This window comes from Neolamprologus multifasciatus, chromosome 7 (genome assembly GCF_963576455.1).
Source record: "Neolamprologus multifasciatus chromosome 7, fNeoMul1.2, whole genome shotgun sequence".
In the NCBI taxonomy this organism is placed as follows: domain Eukaryota; kingdom Metazoa; phylum Chordata; class Actinopteri; order Cichliformes; family Cichlidae; genus Neolamprologus; species Neolamprologus multifasciatus.
In genome coordinates, this window is record NC_140445.1 from 51,292,710 (window position 1) to 51,307,193 (window position 14,484).

Here is a 14,484-nt window from a genome sequence, read left to right on the forward strand (position 1 = left end):
GATAGTTTGGCGGTTGAACAGTTAGTACATTATTGTCAGGGGGGTCTGGGCAGGCAGCAGCACTTGGCTTAAAAGGTTTACTTTTAATGAAAGTTGAAGAACTGGCAGACACTTTTCCTATTCTGCTAATGCAGCAGAATAACCTCGGCTACTGACATTGAGCCTTGAGCACAAAATGTAAATAAGGAGGCCGGTCATTTTCAGTTGAGGAATCTGCCAATCATATATCAAGTGGCTCTGCTTTTATCTCTCGCTCTCTCACTCACGCAGAAACTAACTACACATGATACACACTCCACTTTCAATTTGCTATCATGTTCTATGCTAGAAATAACATTTATATACCAGTAGTAAGAATTTACTTTGCCTTTTGGGAGAACACAACTGTCAGCTGTAAACACATTTGCTGTGTGGAGTCAACAGACGCCATCCTATAGTGTGGTTTTATTGAGGAATTCAAAGTGGAATTTAGTGAAATTTAGCCAAAGGTTTTAAGGTTGCGGTTTCTCTAATACAACGATGTCGCTATCTGCAATTCTGTAACCTTAACCACGTAAAGACTGAAAAATATTTCTGTGTAGAGCGATGAGTCTTACAGAAAAATAAACGCACTGAGGGCTTCAAATCAGTTTCAATATGTGGTAGTGTGTAAATGATTATTCTACACAAGCTCATTGTTGGTCAGAACAAAAAAGAAATACAGTTTTTTCCAAAATATCTCCCCTGTTTTCAAAAAACAGGAAATTTAACATGCATCATACAGTGAATTTTAGCTTAAAAAATGACACGCGCTATATTTCAATCAACTAACCACACAACTTCTTTTGGTTCTTCTTAGTACAACTGCTCGCGTCCTTTTTTATTATGTCATTGTGCTTTAAAATCAGTTTTATGGATCAGGCTCAGTTTTGTCTAATCATCAAGGTCAAAGTTGGTTTCTTGCCTTATAACATACATCATTTTCAAAGTCATAAAAAAAAAAAAAAAAAATTGCTCTTCATCTCTAAGCCAAAAGGCACTCGGCACTCACTCTGTAACTATGATGCTTAATCAAGCAAATGTAATTCAGTTTAAATTGCAGCCCTGCCTGCTTTGCTCATTTTTGAGGACTTCTTCTTGTATGGCCTGAGCCGTGCCGTAAGCTCCGGCTGGCCTCTGCTTGCTAACCTTTCCGCTGCAGATTTTTTACTCAGCCACTTGCAGCAGGTTGACAGATTACCTTTGGTTCAGAGCCACGACGGACAGTGCCAAAGCCACAATAAACACCGCAGCTATTATTTCTGCTTCCAGTAATCTACCTACTCTCGAGCCAGATGACGTGAAAAAGATAACAACACAGTGGCTGGGGCTGAGGGAAATGGAAGGCATTCAATTGGGCCCTTTAAACAGGGTCTATCTGATAAAAAAAAAAAAAAGGTGATAATGTAGCTTTGAAGTTGGTGTTATTCCTTCTTAACAGTGTACGTCATTGAAGGCTGACATGATGGAAAAACGAGGGAGGGGGAAAAAAAGAAGCCTAATGCCCTAATTAAGATTGTGCAGATTTGATGATGGAGTAGAGAGAAGGCAATTGAAGCCATGTGTTCATTTTCGCCCAACCTCCCTTCCATGTGTTCACTCTCTCTCTCCTTCCCTCTTTCCCATCACTCTGTGTGAGGATGTATCAGGAATGATTAGTGGTGGTGTGTCAGTGATGTGAAAGGAAATTCATAGGCTTCTGGTCTTGGCCAGACACTCTAACAAATACAGTTTAGAGTACATAAATTACCAAAAACACTCCTTATTACTCCCTTAAATGCGTGATTTAGGTGTCAAAGCCTACTTGAGAAATGACGTGTTGGCAGGTTGCTGCTTGCTAAGAGACCATCAAAGGTCAGATCCCAAACACAGCAAGTTGTTTTCAGTCGGCATGGGCTCTGGTTAAGTGTCTTTCAGCTAAACACCGAAGCCTTACCAGCCCTATTTGATTATTTCAGGCATCTGGATAAAAGCTAGATGCCTACAACGCATTTAACTGAAGTGCTGCTCAGAAAAGAGCCCTCTCCACTGCTGTAAACGAAACCTGGAAAATCTCTGTGTTTTCCAATTGTTTCCGGACCGTGTGAGCCAGAAGAAGCAGCTGTATCTAAGAGTGCGAGTGTGTGAGCTAATTGTGGTGTTCTCGTGACTGGGGAGAGAACCAGGTGTTTGTTTACACTCAGTAAGTGGCCTTATGCTGCTGGGCTGCGCTAAGATATAAGACCAGGCTTTGTGTACAGAAGCTTTATGTTCAAGTATCACACTGTCACTGTGCAAACAGGACCAAACACAACGCTGACAGGCGCAGGCTACGCAGGTCTTTGGAGGGCTGAAGGCACAAAAGAAAGCAGTGCAAAGAATTTAATGCAGTAAAAAAAAGAACTTAAGGCTTTCTAATATAGATTGATTATTACAATAAGCCTCCACTCAGACTTTTGTTAGAGCTTTTAAAAAGAGGCGCAAAGGTCCATTTTTGTAGAAAAATATATACAATACAACATCTAACCCTAAATACTATGAGTAGGGCTGGGTATCGTCACTGATTTCTAGAATCGATTCAATTCCGATTCACAAGGTTCTGAATCGATTCCACGATTCGATTTGATTCGATTTAATTCGATTTGATTCGATTCACTTCGATTTGAATCTGGGAAATTTTGACAGTCAGAAATATTATAATTCAGATCAGTACATTTACATATTTTTGTATCTATAAAAAGGAAGCTGACACACGCAAGACTTTATCAAAGGTGTGAGCATCACAGCAGAGGCCTTTGTGTCAAAGTAGCTGAGGATAAAACACAGAAAAACATGAAGGCAATTTTCCTGGCCTGGGATTTTATAAAAATATTCTGCAGTACATCAAAAACGAAAGAAAACCATTAATCAACTTATGAACATTACCTCTGAAGTTAAAGCGGTTTTATTAGAGACATGGCTATGCGTTTTGCATTTTGCATAATTTTAAAAAGTTTAAATTTGTTCAGTATTGAAAGGCAGAAATTAGGTTTTCTTTTCGGAAGTATATAAAAAAAAAAAAAAAACGTCGGCCGACAAACAACGGTAGACTGGTGCGTAACAAGCAGAGAGAGAGAGAGAGAGAGAGAGAGCTGTGCATCAGCAAAAGTCAGAGTGAATACATGACGATGTTTATGTGAAGCGTAGTTTGGATCTTCTTTTGCTGCTGTTTCGGTCAATATTGTTTGGAGAAACTAACAGCTTTAGAATCAGCGCATTAGGGGCGTGAACACAAACGGCGTGAACGGACCCCCCGACAGATCAGAATCAGCGAGCTGTCGGCTTTCAGCCCTGACCATGAGAAAGGTGACATCTAACTGATTCTGATCCACGGGTTGCGCTGTGTGTTTACATCTTTGTGCAGAATCCGTGTTCCTGCTCTCATTTACTGTCTTAGCTGTTTGGTGGTTGTTGAAATTTTGTGAGATTTCACCAGAGATTCTGGCATTTCGGGCAAAATACATTTATATTAAAAATTCGATTCAGGATTTTAATGAATCGATTTTACGTTATCCAAGCCAGAATCGATTTTAATCGATAAATCGATTATAAAAACCCACCCCTAACTATGAGCATCACTCTGACACCATATCAGCCAGGACTCCTTTGCAAAGTCTTTCCATAAGAATTTGGAACTTGGGAACCACGCCACATGAACAAAGCTGGCATGTTGTTGGGATACAGGGATTCAAACACCAACAGTTAGGTCCATAAATATTTGGACAACGACACAATTTTAACTGTTTTTGCCTCTTTACACCATCGCAGTGGATTTTAAGGTGTGATTGAAGTGCAGAGTTTCAGCTTTAATTCAAGGAGTTTAACAAAAATTCACCTTTAAGGTATTACAGTAATTTTTAGACATAGTCCTGAATATAATTTCAGGAATACTGGCAAAGAATTTCTAATGGGATCTCTGTTGGAATTAATTAAGTAAGTAAGTAAAGAAACCCAGTTTGGTCATGGAACACGAGTTTAACGACCACAAACTAAAATAAATACTGTGGGTTTGTTTACCACGAGGTGAAGACACAGCATTGCCGACTAGACTTTTTCTCCAAGGTATAAAAAAATGTAAAAAAAACTACCTTGGAAACAGCACACATGTGGTTTTTATGGAAAACGCTTACTTTTACAGTACGACCATTATCATTAGATAGCTTCACGCAACAAATCTTAAAGCAAAAAACTTAACAATACACAACTAAAGTCTGGCTGGCATCACTTACTAACGACAACATGGATGAAATCACTTGAGCCAGGGTACCCGCCCTCATTAGCCACGACTTGTACACCTGATTGAACATCGATGCCCTGTGATTGCTATTGTTTCATGCTACTCTAATATATATATATATATATATATATATATATATATATATATATATATATATATATATATATATATATATATACCAGCATTGCAGCTCTTCTGAAAGCATATTTTTTTTAACCATCCACACAAAATGAGTTTCTAAATTCATCTGCAAGTGAAATAGGCCATGCAGTTGCAGAGTCATGCCTCATTTTACATCTGCAACATTTAGTCCAAACAATTGTTAAAATAGGTTTTGAGGGAGTTCGCAGAAGTAGCGAGGTCGCTTTTACCTGAAGCTTTGCTGACTGTAAGTATGTAAGTGAGCTGATTCAAATCTCTGCACTTGGAAGCTGTAATTTTGGAAAAAAAATCTTCATGTATTAATTTGGGGTTTTGTTAGAATACGAGCCATAAATACATAGAGATACATTTACCGCTGCTCTTTATTTTTAACACAGGCTAATGAATGCTAATGAACAATGCAAAGGTTATCCTGAGCTGAAGTTGTATTCTCTGAATCTATCCTGGCAGTTTTCAGTGAATCTTAGAATCATCAGACGTAGCTGTCGTAAATTCTCCCACAAATTAATATTTCAGATATTAGATCAGACAAATGTTCTTATGCGGCATTTGAGAATTGCATATACACAAACCCTACTTTTCCCGTTGGTTGGTACACTACAGGAAACTGAGACACTGCTTTGAAATCCAGGGACACCCGGAAGCTTTGGTACTTGCAGACAAACGCCACAAACTGGATGGGGAAGAGACTGAATAAAGTGGATGAAACACTAATAGACTCTTTCTTGTTGAGGCATATTTAATATTTCAAAATCAGAGCGTATGTGCTGTCTAGTGCTGCTTTTGCGTCACAGAAATACTGTATGCATGAAAACTCATGCGAGCATGCACAGCTGAAAAATGTCAAGCTGAAACTCCTTTGAAATTCATAAAAAAAAGCATAATTTCCCCTGCGCTGCTCTAAGATAATCCAAACATAATGTTACAGTAATCACAAAGTAATTGTAAGGAATGCTATCTCTGCACTGATCACAGTAAATTGTGGTTAAACAATTCACTTAGTAACCACAACAACTTTAATACATGAGGATCCTGTGTTTATTCAAGATTTAATGCAACAATGTGATTTAGTGGGGGAAAAACCTAGCACTTCCCATCAGATTCACTGCATCTGCTTTAGTACTGTATTCAAACAAATGCTTATCAGGACTTATGTAACCTCTAACTTTCTCCATCCTGCACCATATTTCTCCTAAAAAGTACAAAAAGCTTGAAAACACCTCCATAAAACCACACACTGTCTATTCTATGAAAGGCTCACAGATCTACTTTGGAGCCATGATACTTCTGTGTAGCGTGAGCCTTGTGCTATCTTCAGCACTAATGTGCTCAGGGTTGATGTGCGTCTTAGTTATTCAGGTTAATGCGTTCGCCTGTGGGGCATATTTCCATTCTGGCTCCCACTGCACACACATCCTTTTCTGAACTGTGCCACTGCTTTTCACTGACACTGATGGCTTTGGTATGACTACAGCCATAACGCTCAAAAATCCAATATCCTTCAGAGTGATTCGCATTGTAGGAGCCCTCCTTAGTGTGTTTGTGCCTCAGTCGTGTATATCTATAGTACAATAGGACTTATTCTATTCCTATTCCTTTATTTAAAAATCTAACAAAATTCCCAACGGGGACTTGAAAAAGCAAGCCATAAGGTGTAAGTGGAACTACATCTGCCAAATCTTGAACAAAGTAACCAATGTGACTAAAACCTGGGGTCTAAAAATACAGGAGGTTCATGTGAAACAGCTGTGGCTCAGGTACCTGCACGTGAGTGCTTCATGATAGGGTTTGATGCTGGCACTGCGGTCCCTTCGCACGGGTCCCGGCTCAATTGTGGGAAGTCCTGTGGCAGAGGTGGTGGTGGTCCACGTGGAAGAGATCCTCCTCAGAAGGCCGGGGTGGAGGCTCCGCCTCAGACGCTGCACAAAATGCACAGTACAGATACACAGTTAACAACCCCGGAAACCTATCTTATCACTTGGTGTTTAATAAAAATCGAAATCATTGAGTGGCCGCAGGAGTCAGAAAACATCATTATTTGCTTTTGTATTAAATAGATAAAAGCTTTAAAAATACTCCCACCTGTAAGATAAAGATAATGCTTGTTTGCTTTGTCTCCAGGTAAATAAATCATCTGGATGAGATTGTTGTTTTTTCTGCACTTGGCCAATCTGAAACAAACGACGCTGGTGATAACCTGGAACATTTTTCACAATCTGCCTCGCTGGATCCAAGGAGAATAAACCCCGCATCGGACATTAGCAGGCAGCTGTGGCTCTATATAGCACTGTGCAGATGCCTTTCATCATATAGGCTCTAGCCTCTCTGCTTCTTATTCTCTCTGTAAGTCTCTTTTGTCTTGTTCTGTCAGTCACAGGCTTTCTATGTCTATTCTCTCTATTCTTCCTTCCCTGGGATTCCCAGCAGTCTGTGCCCGTGAAATGCCTCCATCTGCTCTGTGCCATGCAGTCATTTGGCACAGCAGCTCTAAACATGGCAGACTCTCTTTCTCCGTCCTCTGCAGAGTGACCTACTAAAGATTGCCTTAGAATCCTGAATGAGCCCATTCACAACACGGCTTCATATACTGAGTGCTAGGACACACAAACTCATGTACAGCATTAGGAGGCATGTTTCTCACTTACTTACCTTTAGAGCTTTGATGTAACCTTAGTTCTGCCATCAGTCCAAGGTACATGCAAAATTCCATTCACACAAATTTAAAAGAAAATCTTGTTTCTGCTATGAATACAAACATTTTTACCATTTTTTGTATCATCAAAAATGTATGCTTTTCCAATTGTAAAATTGTGCAAGGCTGTAATTTTAAATTTCCATAAAGAAAGCCCTATCAGGTTAAAACCAAAAGCAGAAATGTTGGCACAGAAACACACACAGCAGTGTCGACATTTCATCATTTGTATAGCCGTTTAAGAGGGCAGAGTGAGTTTCAACATTTAACAAGTAGTTATTTGTTTTGTCATTCATGGGGTTTTTTGTAGCCCTTTCAATGGAGTTGCCATTTTGCAATGGAGACAGAGAACATGCCTGTGTTGGACAGAAAATGAGCTTGGAAAAACTTCACTCCTGTTATTCTCCTCCTGGGCAGGCAGAACTGGGCACATTGTCCCTCGGGGGAGGAAAGTCTTAATGAGCACAGTTTCGCAGGCTACTCCACAGGTGCAGTTCATCTTGACTACTTTTCCACAGTTCAGATGATGTAAACGTGCACCTGTCAGACCAGCGACGTGACAACAGTTTCCACAACGGCCAGAACAGGTATCGCATAGCTGGACGGTCATGGAGGAGGTCCGGGTTTGCTTACACGCTTGTCGGTCTTTGCAGCCTTTAGAGGAATACATTCACCTCCATGTCGCCTCTCCTCTTCTACTCCGCTCCTCACATTCGTGCGCACACACTCTGTACGGCTCTGCACATCTGTCATGTTGACACAGCTGCGGCTATGAAGGGAAGAACAGTGCTCCAAGCGCTCTATTTTTCTTCACTCAACTCTACAAAAATACTCCTTCATTTGATGCTAAAAGTTCTGAGAGCAGGAAGCACTCATTAGCTGAAACATGGGCTAAAAGATTAACATGTGTGGGGAGTGCTGTGTGGTATATAAATCATTTGGCCTTAATAAGGTGGACCACATTTCCATCCAAGGAATATTTCACTGTTTCCAAATAAAATTATTTTGTTTCAGCCTCTTGACTACTTCTGATTAACACGTTTGACTTTTCTTTTAAGGATGAAAAATATCCCTTCTTTCATCTTTGGTTCCAAGGGCTACATTTCTTTGTGTTAACTCATTTTGTTACCTTGTGGATGGATGTCTTCTCTCCTTTCTCAGGTACCTCCTCTGAGTCAGAGCAGGTGTAGACATCGCTGGGGTTATGCAGGGGGGCAGGGCGTGGCCGGTGCAGGGGCTGGAAAGTGAGCTGGGTGGTAAGCATGTTGCTGACGGCCCGCAGCGACGTGCAGGTGTTGGGTGGGAGAGAGGGGTCAGCCAGCAGGTCTGTAATCAGTCCATGGGCTTCTCCCATCACTGCTATGTCCACCATGACAGTTGTGCCTGATGACTGTAGGATGACAAGGAGACAAAGAAGAGTTAATCATCACTGCAACAGTAGCTGATGTGAGCTGATGCTAATTAACGGCTGAGTCTGATAGCGGCCGTGTTCCGCTTCTCGATGGCAGGCATGAAGAGCGGGTGTGTAAACTATGTCAGCAGCTCCTTTCTGAGTATATAATGTGGTTAACTGTGACACTTGAATTTATTTTGTTGTTTATGCTAAAGAGCTGGTAGTCAAACTATGCTGAAGGTTAGATGGTGTTTTTACATTAAGACAATTTCTTTCTTAGTGACTACTTTTAGGATAAACTGGAACATTCTGTCACGGAATTCATGGACTGAGAAAAAACCCTTCCAAAAATCATTGTCTGTGAACACAAGTCACAAAGATGAAGCCATATGTGAACATGATTCAGAAACACTGTTTTTCTGGCCAAAACACACTTCAAAAGCCTTCATGTCTGGTGGCATGGGGGTGTATTAGTGCCTATTCAGCTAGCTCATCTGGAAACGGAGCAGTCTTTTTAATAAAGGCCTTTCATATTTCAGCAAGACAATACTAAAGCACACATAAATCTTTCACCAAGTGAAGACATTTCATGAGATGAAAAATCTAACATTTTTTCTTAAAATGGTAAATTGTCTCAGTTTAAACATAAACATTACATATAAACATTTTATATGTTCCATTGTGAATAAAATGTGAGTTTATAAGATTTGCAAATTACGGCATTTTACACAGTGCCCTAAAACTTTTTTCGAAATTGGGGTTATAAAACCTTTAAAAACTATAAGACCTGTAAGTCCTAGAATTAAAGGGAATCCATTGACATGCCAAATGGTCAGTGGATGTTATTTGGCCTGCCAGTGTCAGTGGCTAATATTTATCTATGTGTCACTTTATGTGGATAAAGATTCAAAGATGAAGACCTTAAAACTTGTTAATTACTTTTCATAATGAATGAATGAAATTCTGTAATCTCTGGCACAAAGTGGAACAATATGGATCGTTGTATAAGTTGTTATTCTAGCAATTTATTCTGTGGTATCTGCTAAAAATGTTGATTTTCAGTTTTGAATTCCAGTGCATCCTTAAGAATTTGAACTTTTAAATAAACAGTTTGGAATATATGAATGGCACGTCTTTATACAGCACTCTGCATGTAGTCATTAGACAACATTAATCTTTGGCTCTCTTCCATTGTGTCTTTGTCCTGTCATCCTCTCCCCTGCCGATAGCCACCCTCCCTGAGCCTAGTTCTTCTGCAGGTTTCTTCCTGTTAAAAGGGAGTTTTTCCTTCCCACTGTCACCAAGGCATTTGCTCATAGGCGGTCATGTAATTGTTGGGGTTTTCTCTGTGTTGTTGTAGGGTCTTTACTTACAATATAAAGCGCCTTGAGGCAACAGTTGATTTTGGCGCTACATAAATAAAACCGAGTTGAATTGATTTGATATGAATTGAATTGATGTCATGATGTTACTGTATGGTATATGTAAATGCAGTGTTAGTGGCTTGTGTGTGTGTTTCAGAAGTGACTAAATAGAAATTTGGGAATAAGTATATATTCAGGATTATGCATTTTAATTTAATGCTGTCTTTCTATGGGGCATTAAAACATGACTGAAAAATTAAATGAGACAACAATCTATGAATAAAATCTTAAGCATTAAAAATATACTTAACACGAGGTCAGATGTTGATTTTCCTGCTTTCCAGTGGTGTCTGTGCATATAATCATTAAAAACAATAATTAAAAAGTTCAAAGTCATCAATTGCTTTGTTCAACTTTTACAGCACATCTTTTATGTAGAGTGACGCTGCGAAATCCCTTGAAATGTGCATTTAGTTCAGGAAAAAACAACAACAAGATCAGAAAACAAATTATACAAATGCTAAGTAGCCAATTGCATAAATAAACAAGATTCAAACCCAATACATAAAGATATAAAAACAAGAAATAGTCCTTTTTGTGCCACTATTAAGTATAGGAAATATTCAGTAGTAGTGTTAGACTTTGCCAGGGTTTGTTTTATAGCTGTGGTGTTACACAGGCACACATACAAACACGCAAACTTACATCCACTCATAGATCAAAGGCTTTATTTTTGCCTTATATGGCTCTTTTTAAAACATGAGAAGAAGAAGTACAGCGATGTACTTCACAGTAGTAGACCTCGATATTCTAGCAGCCTGTTAACTATCCGCATAACAACATAAGTTTGAAACACGTTCAGCACAGATGTGGATTACTTGATCCTTGTTGAATGGACTCATTAGCAGTGTCTCAAATAGAATCTGACCTTTGGCCTCCTCACTCCTGACCTCTCAGATGGCCAACAGCCATCGTCTGTTTCTGACCGTCTGCTGCACAGCTTTCAAGGCATCGGCGCTGCGCGAGTCGGCCTTGTTTTCACAGAGTAAAGCGAAAAGTTCACAACCCACTCTTAATTGCTGTGCCTTGAGCAGTTGAACAACCACAGCTAAACACAGGTCAGTCCTGGCTGCCAGCTAATTTATCTAATAAGCCCACGAGTTCCCTTTTCCCCCCAAAGAATGTTATCAGATTTTTTTCTCCCCCCAGTGTCCCATTCACTTTGACACCAGCTGCCGGGCACCCAGATTTATTTTATTTACACTGGCTAAGTAGCAAGCGGTTGACGTTAACAACACATGTGTGTATACCTTTCATTCGTCTCCTCTTGTGGGAACAGAGAAGGTCTCGCATTTTGTTTTCCTAGTATCCTATCAGATAAGTTGGTGTATTTATACACGTTTTCCTGTTGGTCTGCAAGAATACAAAAGGCATGTGTTCTCTGAGTTTAAGCAAAGTCCTCCACATAGGGTGACCCACGCATGATGACACGCAGACATCCTCTAAAAGGCGAATGGAACACTTCTGGACAGATCATCGTTTATCCCCGCTGCCCTCTGTTGTCCCGCTCACATTTCCTATACTCTTTCACTTTACACTGCGAGCATAAGATGTAAACACCTGTCTTTCAGCTCATTTATTGCCTGATTTAAGAGTTCGCTAAATAGGGGGTTAAACAAAAGTATGGTGGCTGAAAAACATCTGGCTGGACAAAAACAACAGTGATCCTTAGGGGGTCTCAGTGGCTCCAAACGCACATGCACGTACACACGCAAACTCATCTGCTACTTCTGCAAACTCCGTCTTTTGTTTTCACATGACAGCCGCGACTCTGAAGCGAAGTGAAAACATAAAGAAGGCACTAAAGTCTAATAAGTGAATACAGAGAGGGCATCATTTTAAGCATGCAATGCAAGGACAGATGAACACTCTGTAAGGAATATGAACACTGCATGACTAAGTAGCCATAAGAGGATGTTAATGATGAAAGCACTGGGTCTGAAACTGAACTTAGAGTAAGCAACTTAAAGCTAAGAGCAGGACATGAACATTCAAGTGCAGTGCAAGACTCCAGGTGCTGGGTTAGCGTTTGAGGTGGGAGTTTTTGGACACAGTGGAATTCGTAGTATTTCTATCCGGTCGTTAAGTCTGACGTCACTAGCCGTGTCTGGGCCTAAACTCCGCTGCAGGTCCATATATCAAACGATCACTATGGCATTACTGAGAGTTGAAAAACTGTCTAAAGTCTTTCATCTTTAATAAAATGATCAGCGTTCTGCTCTACCAGGTGTAACAATTGAGTTTAACATCCAGGCATCCATGAAAATGGAATTTATGACATTTAACGGAGTTAGAAGTTAGCAGGAAGTTAGCTCGCTAGCTTCTATCTAAATACAATATAGCATGTCCTGACTGTGGGATTTTGGAAACTTTAAAACTTTAAAACGTACAGCTCTGTTATCACTTACAACATAAATGAAGACAGAAAACTAAACAGCAGGGACGTTTGTAGGGTTACTGAAGTTTGGCTAGCTGGTATATAATGATGTGCTACGTGACCGCTAGCGACACAGTTATGTTAGCATAATATAAACAAGCTAACTTTTTTTCCACTCAATAAAAGTTAACGTGAGTGTTCTTGGTGGTCAGGAACAAATGCAATCGCATGGCAGGATGCTGTAAAAGGACCAAACTTCAGCCAGGAGAACAACTGAGATAATCCATCCACAATACGAGGTTAGTCATTCATATACTGTTGCATGGGCTGGGCTGTAGTTACATCCTAAGGTTTTAAAAACTGAGCTTAAATAAATGATTAGCGGTAATAAAAGCCGAGGGAGGTCAACAGTGATCACTGACTGTTTTAGGAGCTTTTTGAGATCAAATAGAAGAAAATACAAAACATTAAACATGTTAACAACACAAACGCCATATTAAACGCAGACTACTTTAGGCCCGGAAGTAGGATTCGTCACATCATCACTTAACGACCGGATTACTCAAAAAGCTAGCGAAGCCTGTCTGCTACAACACTTAGGCCATTCCCTTGCTCTGTGAGACCTATATAAAATGCTTTATACATGAGGAGTTTAAACTTTGAGCTATTAAAAGCTCATTGTAGGGAACATAAAGAATGTGAAATCCCAACTATCCCTGCCTTTCAGCTTTTACTTATGACTCAAAAGGTGCGTCTTGCCCAGAAAATACCTCCTGATGTTCCCAATGTTTCAACAGTCTGCAACATAACACTTGAGAATCATCAATGGATGTCCTGGAATAGATGACATTGTAAGTGAGTTATGTAATATCCAAAAATGATATAAGCACTTTGTGTAAAGGTTAGATGTTTGGTCTAATTCATAGGCCATTGCCATAGCTCCAACAGCAGGCTTCACTTGGAGACAGATGTGACCGCTACAAAATACACCTTGCCTGGGAAAAAAGCAAGCAAACAAAAAACGAATCTCCAACACATGTGTGTTTGTAAACTAAATAATGATAAAATATATTCAAACAATGGGTTTTAACATTTAGGAATAGTATTCCTTTAAAAAAGAACTTTTGCTATTGTCCTTCACAATTATTAAAAGTTTGAAATTTAGAAAAGTTTGCGCACTTGCTAAGAGTTCAACAAGAAGGTACGTGGTGTCATTAATTATTTAACAACAACTGAGCCAAAAAGCAGAAGCACTGTGTGAAAAAACAAGTGCGCCCCATGATTCAGTAGTTTGTCTAACCGCTTTTACAAGCTGCAATAACTTAAAGTAATCATTTTCTATATGACTTTATTAGTCTCTCACGGTTGTAGAGGAATTTTGGCCCATTATTTTTTACAGCGTTGTTTCAGTTTAGTGAGGTTTACGGGCATTTGTTTACACATAGCTCTCTTAAGGTCAGCATTTCAATCAGGTTGAGGTCTGAACTTTGACTGGATCGTTGCAACACCTCGATTCTTCTCTTTTTCTGCCATTCTGTTGTAGATTTGCTGCTCTGCTTGGGATCATTGAGCATACATATCACAGCCTGGTTGCCTTAGTAATTTGAACACAAATCTTTTAATATGTCAAATAAAATCCTTACTAAGAATAATAACGATTTTGTATTTACTAACATACAGTTTCTCCAAGCGTTGCAGGGTCTGCTCTTGGGATGGATTTGCTGGGACGTTCACGCCTTTGCTAGGATGTCCACTTATGGCATTGTGTTAACTAATTCATTTGATTTTTGTTAAATAAATAATGAGACGGTGTAGTATGCTGTGTTTTGGAGTTGATTTGAGGCTGTATTTATCTCATTTTAAGACCTGCTAAAGACTTTCTTTTTTGCAGATTTTTTTAAAATTATGTCCTGATATGCAAAACCATAGAAATTAAAGAAGGTGTAATATTTTTTTAACCATGACTGTAAATGCAGCTTGCTAACGAAGTTTGCTGAAGTTAGCCAATTACTTTGCACTCCACTTTCATCTAAATATGGCTACTCCCAGCTCTCAAAAGATCCTGTCAGCCATAATTATTTAAAAGTCCAAAAACCAGTGGGAGGCCTCGGGCTGGTTAAGCTCATCTTTTATTTACAGTCTATGTTAACTAAGTTAATTTTG

At 39.5% G+C, this 14,484-nt stretch overlaps 1 protein-coding gene across 4 annotated transcripts in view; it reads right to left on the bottom strand.

Annotated features, from left to right (window-relative positions):
- LOC146515301 (cGMP-inhibited 3',5'-cyclic phosphodiesterase 3A-like) overlaps window positions 1-14,484 on the bottom strand; it is a 78,496-nt gene that overhangs the window by 15,695 nt on the left and 48,317 nt on the right. For all 4 annotated transcript variants that reach the window (XM_085167728.1, XM_085167727.1, XM_085167730.1 and 1 more), the window contains exons 3-4: window positions 8,257-8,517; window positions 6,197-6,354 (exon numbers count right to left, since the gene is read on the bottom strand). In XM_085167728.1, the coding sequence (XP_085023854.1) occupies window positions 6,197-6,354; window positions 8,257-8,517 (419 nt within the window). The remainder of the gene's footprint in view (window positions 1-6,196; window positions 6,355-8,256; window positions 8,518-14,484) is intronic.